We start from the raw sequence: 12452 nt of genomic DNA, 5'->3' as shown, positions 1-12452 counted from the left end.
AAGCTTTTTTGGAAATCTAAGTAGACAATGTCTACTGGGCTTCCCTCATCCACCAACTTTAGCTTTTTCAAAAAATACAATTAGATTTGTAAGGCATGGCCTCTTTCTTATGAAGCCAGGTTTGGTGCCCCTAATATGTCCTTCCTTATTCAAGTATTCATATATTGCATCCCTTATGATTCTTTCAAGCATCTTACCTGTTACTGATGTTAAACTGATGGGCCTATAGTTACCCAGGTCTGCCTTGTCACCTTTTTTTAAAAATGGGGACTACATTAGCGTCCTTCCAATCTGTAGGAACCATTCCGGAGTGCAGTGAGCTATTAAAAATACAGGCCAGGGGCTCATACAGCACATGTCCCATCTCTTGGAGGACCCTCGGGTGGATAACATCCAGCCCTGCTGCACTATCTATTTTTAAGTTCTTAATTCTTTCTCAAACAATATGCTTATCTATGTTAATGTTACTAATAAAAACTAGTATTATTAAATCCTAATATTCAAGCATCATCTTCAAGGGTGAAGACTGATGCAAAGTTCTCATTTAATATTTCCATCATACTCAGTGAGTCCTTTGTAACCTGTCCTTGAACACCTTTCAGTGGCCCAATAAAGTCTTTGATAGTTCTCTGACTCTTCACATAACTAAAAAAGCTCTTCCCATTACCCATTACTGCCACAGTTGACTACAAATCTTCTTTCCATTAGTCTTTTTGCTGATCTTTGTATTCAACCCTATTTATTTGAGAGTTAAATATCTTTAATTTATAGAAACATTTCTGTTTACATCTTATTTGCCTTTGTACATACCCAGTCAGCCTCCTTGGCTTTTTCTTACCACACTTCCTTCTTTTGATTTTGGGTACATGTTTGTTTTCCACAATTTTAATCTTATTCTTAAAAACTTTCCCTTTATATTAGCATCGGTCGCATCACCACCGAGGAGGGTTAACCAATTTACCCATTCCAAATCATCTGCCATTTTGGAGAAGTTTGCTCTTCTGAAACCCACTAGCCAATTGGAACCGTATAATGTTGTGATCACTGTGCCCAGATGTTCCCCCATATGGAGGCCTAATATGAGGTCAGGCTCACTACTAAACACCAGAACCAATACATGATTTTCCCTAGTTACTTCATTAACATGTTGAGTCAGGAAACAGTCTTGTATATTTTCATTACATTTTTTAGCTGCACTTCCCGCCACAACAGCAGATAAACCATTGTGCCACTGAATGCCAGGAGAATTAAAATCACAAGTGGCATTTTATATTAACAGCATCAGTGACCTGTTTCCATAATAGCTCATCAGGTTCAAGTGTCTGACCCGAGGGCCTATAACAATTACCGATAATTAATCCCTGCCCGTTAGCTTGGGTCCACTTGAACCCAGATAGCTCCAGTAGGGCCTGATGAGGCAATATCGAGTCTCTCTCTAGCGGTTAGATTCTCACTGATAAAAATAGCAACCCCACCTCCCCCTTGACGTACCCTATCCTTGTAGCCCTTTAGGTGAATTTCTGAGCCATCATTGACATCTAGCCATGTCTCAGAAATACACAAAACGTCTAAATTCTCCAACACAGCATAGGTTTGCAATTCTAACAATTTGCTTCTAACACTCCTTGCATTTACATAAAAGCAATTTAAAGGTCTCCCATCTAATTTCTTAAAGTTACTGGGCCTGAAATTCCGGTTCTGGTCTTCTGCGGCCGTTCGCCTGTAAATAAGAGAAAAGATCCGCACCTACCTGTTGCTCCTCCACACTTCAGCGATCCCGGTCTGAGGCCTTCCCTTCCCGCACTTCGCAGCGCGTTCACATCTTCAAGATGTGGAGGGAGAAGCTGGAGTCACGTGTCACTGGATAGTGAATTAAGGTACAGTATTCTCATTCATAATAATGGGATATCCGTAAATAGGAGTTCTCATTATTAGGAATGAGAACCCCCCCACCCCAAACACCCAAACACATTATAAAAAAATTAAAATACACCTCACATATTTAACATTAATTTAAATTAAAGTTAATGATATGTGTTAGGAAAAATTTTTTTGGGGAGGTGGGTTTAAGTGTTGTAATTAGGGTTTAAAATAAACTTACCTTCGTGGACAGGGTTTTTAACATAAAAATGTGTTTATAATTTTATTTTTATATGTTTTAAAACTCTTACACTGGTAAAAGTAGGCTATGCACCTGCTTTTACAAGGCACAAGAGTTTGAAGGACATTTGCTGGGCAAGAGATGGGCAAACAGTTAAAACTTGACAAATTGGAAAAGCCAGTTTTCAGCGCATGCGCATTGCGCGACGAAAATCAACTTTTGCAATGCCTCCCCGGGTCCCTACACACTCCATACAGACCTGGGGAGGCCAGAATTTCAGAGCCATTCATTCTGGTTTATTTCCTACCTGGTTCATCTGCATGCTTAGCAAAAATGTAGTTATCACGTGCAGTAAGCCTAACTTTGAACTGATCTGCACTAACCCTGTGCCGAATTAGTTTAAATGCTTTCTGAAAGCACGCTCAACATCCTCTGCCAGCCTTTTTGCTCCCACGAAGTTAAGATGGAGGCCGTCCCTCCTAAACAACTTACCCTGTCCAGCAAACACCTCCCAATTATCGATGAAGTGAAGCTTCTTTTTTCAGAGGTACGGAAGCTAGGTGTTAAATCCCACGATTTGGCTATTCCTCTCCATCGATCTGGACATGATTGGTAATAGACCAGAGACTACTACCGTTCCATCCTTTTGTTGAAGGAATCAATGAAGCTTTTGTAGGAATCCTGCAAAACAAATGGTCTTCTATCCATAATATCATTAATTCCAATATGCAAACCTACTACAGTAGCTTTATACTCACCTGGTGCCAGAGATCAGCTACCTTGGCCCCTGGAAAACAGAAAGCTGCTTTCGACTGAGCCTTACCTCTATAAAGGGTGCTGTCTGTGTGCATGGTGATGGAGTCCCTTATGAGAATTGCCCATTGCCTCTTGCTATTCCTTGGCTGTTCAACCGACATCCTCTTGGACTTTGCAGCCTTCCCCTTACCTTTTCCAACATGCTGATATGAGTAATGAGGTTCGGTGTCACTGGTGCTTGTAACAAGATAATGTATAGCGCCCTCTAGCTAGGAGGTATCGATATACTGTATAGCTCCCTCTAACTAGGAGGTATAGCTACCCATATCTTGCCCAGCAAATGTCCTTAAAACTCTTGTGCCGGATAAAAGCAGGTGCATAGCCTACTTTTACAGGCGTAAGAGTTTTAAAACACATAAAAGCATTTTAAAATAAACACACATTGTTGTTAAAAACCCTTCCCATGACGGTAAGTTTATTTTAAACCATAATTTAAAAAACTTTTTTAAAAATCGGAAAAATATATATTTTTTAAATACATAAATAACTTTAATTTAAATTAATAAAAATATGTTGTGCAATTTTTCTATTTTTTATTATTGCATATTAGTATTTTGGGGGCTGTTTCTCATTCATAATAATGGGAACTCCAACTTATGAATGAGAATATACTATACCTGATTGGCTGCCCAGAGCCATGTGACTCCAGCTCCAGGCCTGCGCACGTCTCAGCGTGAATGCGCTCTGTTGCGCAAGAAGAGGCGACCTCGACTCCGGGATCCCTGGCGAGCAATTGACCAAAAGGTAGGTGCTCATCTTCTGTCCTATTTTTAGTCGAACTCCTGTGGGAAGAAGAAACCGGGATTTCTGGGCCAATATGTTTTTTTAATTTAATTTAATACAAAGAACAAGCAAAAGTACATTGTGCCCTTTGTGATCATTGAGGGTCAAAGTGCACCACTGATTGGCTCACGCACCGCTCCACAGCTACAACTGATACAAGTGCAGCATCAGAAATAGCAGTGGTAAATGAACCACGCGAATCGCAAACAATGAACAAGGCAAACGAATTGCTAGCATCAAAAATTTATGTCAACAATGCATATCCGGATGTGTTTAAGGGACTTGGACACATGCCAGGGACAGTTCACTTTGAACTTAATGAATTAGCGACACAGCTGTAATGCCACCCAGACGGGTACCAATAGCGATCAAACAAACGCTAAACGAGGAACTCGATCGTTTGGAAAATTGACAAATCATCACGAAAGTGATTGAACCGATGAACTGGGTATCCAGTCTAGTGACTGTACAAAAACCAAATGGAAAGATACGAGTATGTATTGACCCTCAACATCTGAAAAATGCCCTGAAACGTGGACACTATCCACTTCCTGTGATCGATAACATCTTGCCACAGATGTCAAATGTAAAGGTCTTCACTAAAGCAGACTGCAAGGAGGGTTTCTTGCAATGTGAACTAGACACAGAGTCCTCCTACCTCACGACCTTCCAGACTCCATGGGGATGATATCGATATAATAGAATGCCATTTGGCATCAGTCCTGCCCCGGAAATCTTCCAGCAGAAGCTAGACCAGCACCTCAAGGGTCTAGATGGAGTCTACAAGATTGCAGATGATATCTTGATCACTGGACACAGTGAGACGCTTAAAGAGGCCAATCACGATCATGACACAAACTTACCCAAATTCATGCAGAGATGCAGAGAGCGAAACATCAAGCTTAACTTCGATAAGTTCGAATACAAGAGCTCCCAAGAGAAATACATGGTACACATATTGTCTAGTGATGCACTCAAAGCTGACCCAAGTAAAGTGGTCGCAATCAATGAAATGCAGACACCGCAGGATGTCGCAGGTGTACAACGATTTGTCACATGACAAAGTACCTCGCAAAACTCTTGCCAGATCTTTCAGACCTCAGTGAGCCTCTGCGACGGCTTACTCATAAAGACACGGTCTGGAAATGGACTGAAGAACAAGGCAAAGCATTTGAAGCTATCAAACAACGCGTGACAGATTCCCCGGTGCTCAGGTACTTTAAGACCACAAACTTGCAATTGAGAGTCAAGGAGATGCTTTGAGCAAGGGTCTTGCGTTCGTCCTTCTGCAACAGGGACAACCAATTGCATACACAAGCAGAGCGCTCACTCCAGCAGAAACACAATACTCTCAAATCGAAAAGGAGCTACTTGCTCAAGTCTTCAGAATGGAATGAAACCATCAATATGTATATGGTCACAAGATCAAGCTATGGACAGACCATAAGCCTTTGGTTGCTATATGACACACGCCGTTATCTGCAGCACCCAAGCGACTACAACGTCTGCTCATTCGGCTCAACCAATATGACGTCGAAATAAAGTATCAACCAGAAAAATAAATGTACCTGGCAGATACCCTTTCGCATGCATACTTCGAAAGCGTGGAGAGATCACCAACAGAAATTGCAGTGGAATGCATCCACATGGTGGACTTTGTCCCACTCTCCAAACAAGGACTGACTACCATACAACGCGCAACTGCAAGCGACTCCACACTACAGCTGGTCACACAACAAATCACAATGGGATGGCCAGAAACGACACATGAATGCCCGCCTGAAATGCATGCATACTGCAAAGTTCGTGACGAACTCACAGCACAGGATGGCATAGTCTTCAAAAGCTATCCCTGTGTCATACCAAAATCCCTGAGATCCGACATTCAGCAGCGACTTCATGTTGCTCACACTGGCGTCAAGAACACTCTTTGACGTGCCAGAGAATCCGTTTATTGGCCAGGACTGAACAGTGACATAAAAGAATATGTTTCAAAGTATGAAACATCTAACACCTATCGATCGAGCCAACTAAAAGAACCATTGATAAGTCACGACCTCTCTCAGAGACCGTGGGAAAAGATTGGTTGTGACATATTCACACTCAATGGCAAAGACTACTTATGCACAGTGGACTACTAATCGGACTATTTCGATATAGACAATCTGCACGGAAAGAAAGATTTCACTGTCATCATCAAACACCTCAAAAAACACTTCTCTAACCACAGTATTCCAGACAATGTTCAATCCGACAATGGACCTCCCCTCAACTCACAACAGTTCACAAACTTTGCCACAAAATATGGATTCGATCACGCAACTAGCTCACCAGAATATCTACAAAGCAACAAAAAGGTTGAGAATGCGATTAAACTTGCAAAGCAGTTAATCAAGAAGACAAAGAAAGACTGAGGTGACTTCTACATGAATCTTCTCATCTGCGAAACACACCAACTGAAGGCCTTGATAATTCACCAGCACAACTCGGTCGCCGCACAAAGACAAACATCCCAATCGCAAACAAACTACTCAAACCAAGGATCATACACAACAAAGAAAGGAACCATGTCAAACAAGCACACTACTACAGCAGAGGTGCTACAGCACTTCCGACACTGCAGGAAGGTGAAACAGTGAGACTCAAACCAAAGCGAGAAAGCAAAGAGTGGCAAAAAGCTCAGGTTCAGAAACAAATTGGCATTCGTACATATCAGGTCATTACAGAAGATAGCCATGAGTATCGGCGAAATAGGAAACATCTGAGAAAGAGCAGAGACATTCATCGAAACTCCAGAGATCTCAGTGACACCCACACACGATCTGCTGCCAACACAGCTGACTAACACGAGAAACAGCATTTTAACAACAACATGTGAAAACAGGGATATGGTGTCTGATATTTCCTCTCAGAGCACTGATAAAGGGACTAAAGCAATCAGTGCACAGAACACCACTGAAACAACCAGTTTGAGGCAAAGCAACAGAATCTGCACAACACCAAAATACCTGGAACATTATTTGCAGAAATAAGAAATCATGGACACTGGACACTTGGATGATGAATGAATAAGACAAGGGTTTTAACTTGTAGTTGTTTAATACACGTATTCATAAGAAGTTAACTACCCGTTTATATTGAAGCTAACTTTAGTTCATTTTTGTTTCTCATGAAAGGAAAGGTGTAACGAGATAATGTATAGTGCCCTCTAGCTAGGAGGTATCGATATAATGTATAGCGTCCTCCAGCTTGGAGGTTTGGGAGCTGTATTGTGAGAGAGGGTCTGTGAAGGAATGCCATTTTAAAGCTCCACATGACTGTCTAAGATCTCCCAAATAAATAGAGTTAAGTTGAACTAAGTGTGTTCAAGAGACTATAAAATACAGTGCTGACCTCACTGCCTATCGTGTTATCCAAATCACAAAGCGGGCATACCTGTTTGAAGTAATAAGGGAATCCAAATTGGTAAGAGATCTAGTGCTATCAATATCAGACAATAAAGACATACACAAAAGCAAAATACTGCGGATGCTGGAATCTAAAATTAAAACAGAAAATGCTGGAAATCTCAGCAGGTCAAGCAGCATCTGTGGAGAGAGAAACAGAGTTAACATTTCAGGTCGATGACCCTTCATCAGAAGTCTCATGCTGAATTTGTCTGGAGGTGCAGGAAATCAGCGGTGCACGCTTTGATGACGCACTTAGGACCAGTCGGTAGCAGCAGGGCGAAAGTGGGAACCACTGGACTCCACCGCTTGGCCACTGCTTTCTGGCGGTAAGAGGCCTTTTCGGGAGGCTGCCTTTCGGCTCCGCCATCTCTAACCTTTTCCAGTTCTGATGAAAGACCAGAAACGTTAACTCTGTTTCTCTCTCCACAGGAGCTGCCTGACCCGTTGGGTCACTCTAGCAATTTCTGTTTCTATTGCAGCAGTCTTCTGAGTTCCGTATGGAGAAAGGGCCAGTCTGTCATTTGAAACTGTTTTTCCATTTCAATGCAAGTATTTTTTTCAGGAAACTGCGGGGCTGAAATTCAGGGTCCCGGGAAGAACCGTTACCGCGGGTTTTCGGCAGCCATTCTGCAAAATCGAGGGGCTGCCGCATTCCGGTCGATTGGCTCCCGCAACGGATTTTCAGCGCGGGAGTTTATTCGGCAGCGTGGACTTCGACCGCAAGCCGCCGACTACCACCGCGGGAAGGGGCTTGCGGCCGTAGTGACGTCATCAGGGTGCGCGCTGCTGCTACGTGGCCACGCCACTCATATTCAGGTTTAAAAGGTGAGCTTTTTGTTGGACAGTGCCCCCGCCAGCTTTTCGGGTGGGTACACTTCGCTGTGCTACTCCATACCGCTGGAGGAGGAGAACGGAGGATTCCCGCGACCGGGGATATTTTTGGTGAAAACTTTTTCTGTTGCTTTTGTGCTTTTGGTTAACCTGCAGAGTCGTGTTCATCACCTTTGGGAGAGTTTTGAGGACTTTTAGCTCTCACTCATGAAGGAGGCCTGTAGGCCTCATCCTGTGCTCCATAGAGGCCTGCTTGTCAGGGTCCAGCCTTCACACAGAGTGGGCTCAGTGTTGGCAGGGGAACGCCTTGTCCACCTTGTCAGACGCAGGGCTGCACTCAGGAGAAGGCTGCACCGTCAGCAACGTGTAGAGAGGCAGCGGGCAAGGGAGGCAGCAGCCATGACTGCTCAACATCCAGAAGGGCCTGCAGATGTGCGCAGACCTCCACGTAGAGAGGGTGGCCAGGAGGGCGATGGTGTGAGGAGGGGGGTCAGGTACGCTGACCCCTCGCGCCACATACTGGGCCAGGAGCCTTGCCAGCAACGACTGCAGAGGCTCCCGAACATGGGGAGTACCACGGAGAAGGTGATTAGCCAGCTGCCATGGGAGGTGGCCAGCACAGAGCTGGGGGAAGGAGGCCCTACCCTCAAAGGGTCTACCGACATCAGTTCTCCTTCCTGGGGCTCAGTGATGAGCAATGTCTGCGAAGGCTCAGATTTAGAAAGGATGTACTAAGGGAGTTCTGCAATGTCCTGCACCAAGATCTGGAGCCTCACACAAGGCTCAGGACCGCTCTGACTGTTAAGACCAAGTTCACCATAGCTATGGGGTCTTTCCAGTAGGCAACTACAGACATCGGCACCATCTGCCAATTCTCTGCCTATCGCTCCATCCGGCAGGTCAGCAATGCTGTATGCAGAAGAAGGGTGGACTATATCTCCCTCTCGATGACCAGGAAGAAGCAGGTGAAGCGGCAAGCCGGATTTGTCTGGATTGCAGGGTTCCCCAGGGTGCAGGGTGCCATCGATTGCACACGCATTGGCCTGAGGGCGCCTCAACACCATCCTGAACTCTTCATCAAGGAAGGGGTTCCACTCCCCCAATGTGCAGTTGGTGTGTGACCACCAGCGTAGGATCCTGGTAGTTGATGCCAGGTATCCAGGCAGCAGCCATGATTCATTCATTCTGCGTCAGAACAGTTTGCCCACCCTCTTCATCGGGCCAAACCACATTTGTGGATGGCTGCTTGGTGACAAAGGATATCCCCTGTTCACTTGGCCACTGACTCCACTACGGAACCCCAGGACAGCGGCCGAACATGCCTACAACAACGCTCATTCTGGCATCAGGTACATCATCGAGCACTGCATTGGGATCCTCATGCAGAGGTTCTGTTGCCTGGACTGGTCTGGTGGCACCTTGCAGTACTCCCCTCAACGGGTCCCCATATTCGTGGCAGTCTGCTGCATGCTGCACAACCTGGCCATCATGAGGGGCCAGCCGCTGGAGTTCGAGCCAGCAGAATCACCTGATGAGGAGGAGGTGCAGGAGGAGGAGGAGGGGGAGGATCCCCATCGCCCCAGAGCAAGGAGGCGTTATCGCCATCGTAACCCAGCAAGGGAGGTGCAGACACGCCTCATTGCTGCTCGATTTACATAATCTCATCCCCACATGACCCTTCAGCTCCTACTTTCCACGGCCATCCCAGTGAGTACCTTCACACAGAATTACCCACTCTCAAATGAAACACCTGCCCAGATATAGGTGCAAAAAATAAAGATTTATGACATGATGCAAGTCAGTGCAAAAAGACAGCAGAACAAAAAACCGTACCAGAAACTAACACAACAACATCATTTTTTACCCTTGTGCATCTCCTTATAACACCTCTTATACGTGCCTATCCTATCAATACGCCTAAGTGTCTCCCGTGTGGCTGCCTCATGGGTCTGGGAAGGCTGCTGTGGTTCTTGTGTCGGAGCTACAGATGTCCTTCTCGGATGCCCTCGACCACCTTTGGACCTGGAAGGGCCGGGTGCAGGTGGTCAGCACCCTCCAGTCAGGCTTGGCTCGGGCGAGGCCAGGCGTGGAGGCACTGGCGGAGTGGCAGGTCTGGGGCCAGGAATGCTGTGATCCTGAGAGAGCACATCATCAGGATCCTGGTCCGAGGAGCCTGAGTCACTCACCGGGGGGCAGCACATTACCACCACCACCAAGCTAAGGCCGGTCAGGTCGGTGCTGTGGCGTCACACCGAAAAGGTCCCCCGTGGCCCGTGTTGGGCCCAGCCATGAACACAACACTGAGGTGTCGGGGGGCATCAAGCTGAGACTGCATGACAGCAGCCTGAGTCTCAAAGCCTGCAGCAGTTTGACGCTCCGTGGCCTGTTGCCTAGAATGCAGAAGAGCATTCTGAGCTTCCAGGGCCGCGGCCACCCTCTCCAATCCAGCACCGATGCACTCCTTCCCTCATGCCTGTGTTGAAATGGCAGCTGCCACATCACCTACAGGTTGCGGCATCACAGCTAGATCCACACGGTCAATCTGGGAGTCCACCATCACCTGCACACTGGCAATGATGGGCTCCATGGAGTGCGCAGAGCTGTCGACTATGTGGGAGGTGGACTCCTCCACACTGCTGACCACTTCCGAGAGCCTCTCTGGCACCCTTGTCAGTGCCCCCAACATCTGTGAATGCATGGCCTCCACCCTTCTTTCGTAAGCCGCAACATCGATGGCATCATCCAAGTCCCCCTCAGCAGAACTCCGGTGCGTACTCACCCCCCGGAAAGATGGCACCCGACGTTGCCTAGCTTCATCACCATGCTGCAGGCCGCTAGGACCTGGTGCATCACCCGGTGCAGACCCCTGTACTACCTCAACTATATCAGACTGTGCACTCTCAGCATCTGAGCTGGTGGAAGCAGTGACACGTTGGTGCCATCAGTGGCCTCCTCTTCTCCTTCCTTATTAGTCGCAAGGAGTGCTCTCGACACTGTCACCAGGGCTTGACCCCACAATGTCGTCACTGCTGCGACTTGAGATGTCTGCTGTGATGTGGAGAAGGGTCTCATTCCAGGCCTCCAGCTGGTCTCCGAGGTCTCTCCTCACTCCCCACTATGCTGCTACTCGATCTCTCATCTACAAGCGTGAATAGGAGAAGGGCTGCTGTGGGGGGGAGGTGCAGGATTGATGCATGGAGCCTGTGATATCTTCACAGAGCACAAGCACACACAGCTTCCTACATGGCAGGCAGCTCTCTTGGAAGCCTCCGGAATCTGCCTGGTTCTGTTTAATTATTAACTCTACAATTGCAGTACACAATACGTGCACATCCACAGTGTGGAGCTACAAACATTACAAGCTTACCAACATTACACTTCTCCCTCCTTAATGAAGAAGTTATGACAACAAACATACATAAATTTCATGTTTATACATAACACAGGATATAAACTTTTTTTTCCCATATTTACAAATGTAACTTTACCACTTGTTTTCTGTTTCGAAGAGGATACCTTCGCTCTCAAACAGAACCTTCCAAACATGGTGTCGATTTCACACTCATTCGAGGCTCATCCTGAGGAACGTTTTCCTCCACGGAATTTCCTTGATTTTCATTTGAACTCACTCTAACTTCAGGCTCTTTATTTTCCTGACTCGGACTCAGACTTTCATTCTGATTCTCTCCTGGATTTATTTCCAGTACATTGGATTTAGGATTTGCTACTGGTGTATCAAAACTATCTGGTGAGTCAGAAATAATTGAATCATTCCCACCTTCAACTCCTTCCATGTCTGTAGGTAAAATATGATCAATATGAACAAACCTAACCTGTCCATTATCAAACATCTTTACCAAATATGTGCGAGGACCACATATCTTCACCACTCTTCCTGGTAACCACTTTAACCATTTATGGTGATGGTTCTTCACTGTCACCTTCTGGTTTAATTTCACACTTCTCTCTTTTACTCGACCTTGATCATGATTCTCTTTTTGTCTTAATTGGGTCTCTTCTACAGACTGTGCCAAATTTGGCTTTAACAACGAGAATTTGGTTCATGGCTGTCGTTTGAGAAACAACTCTGCTGGTGTTCTACCAGTAGTTGTATGAGGAGTATTTCGATATGTAATCAAAAAATTAGCCAATGTGTGATCCAATGACAACTGTCGTTTCCTTGGATTTGGATCTAACATTTGTTTTATGAGGGCACGTTTTACAATTTGTATAGTGCGCTCTGCTGCACCATTTGAAGCAGGATGGTATGGTGGAACCTTGGTATGTTTCACACTATTTTTGCTCGTGAATTGTGAAAATTCTCCTGAACAAAATTGTGGTCCATTATCTGAAACAATTTCTTCAGGGAGGCCAAATGAAGAAAATAATTTTCGTAAAATGTCCAATGTTTTACTTGTTGGTATTTTCCACATTGGAAACACCTCAACCCATTTCAAATGGCTATCAATCAC

The 12452-nt window shown here is 45.6% G+C and overlaps 1 protein-coding gene and 1 long non-coding RNA gene across 3 annotated transcripts in view; one reads left to right on the top strand and one right to left on the bottom strand.

Annotated features, from left to right (window-relative positions):
- The window catches only part of LOC139273203 (uncharacterized), a 48613-nt gene extending 45908 nt beyond the window's left edge, over window positions 1–2705 (bottom strand). For both annotated transcript variants that reach the window (XR_011595035.1, XR_011595034.1), the window contains exon 1: window positions 2594–2705. This is a non-coding gene — a long non-coding RNA (uncharacterized lncRNA). The remainder of the gene's footprint in view (window positions 1–2593) is intronic.
- Window positions 2706–6126: 3421 nt separating this feature from the next.
- LOC139273919 (putative nuclease HARBI1) lies at window positions 6127–9639 on the top strand. Its single transcript, XM_070890991.1, has 3 exons — window positions 6127–6327; window positions 7712–7908; window positions 9063–9639. Exons 1-3 carry the CDS (start codon window positions 6127–6129, stop codon window positions 9637–9639), a joined length of 975 nt encoding a protein of 324 aa, XP_070747092.1.
- The last annotated feature ends 2813 nt before the right edge of the window (window positions 9640–12452 follow it).

This window comes from Pristiophorus japonicus, chromosome 9, assembly GCF_044704955.1.
Source record: "Pristiophorus japonicus isolate sPriJap1 chromosome 9, sPriJap1.hap1, whole genome shotgun sequence".
In the NCBI taxonomy this organism is placed as follows: domain Eukaryota; kingdom Metazoa; phylum Chordata; class Chondrichthyes; family Pristiophoridae; genus Pristiophorus; species Pristiophorus japonicus.
This window is presented reverse-complemented; position numbering and strand designations above follow the sequence as displayed.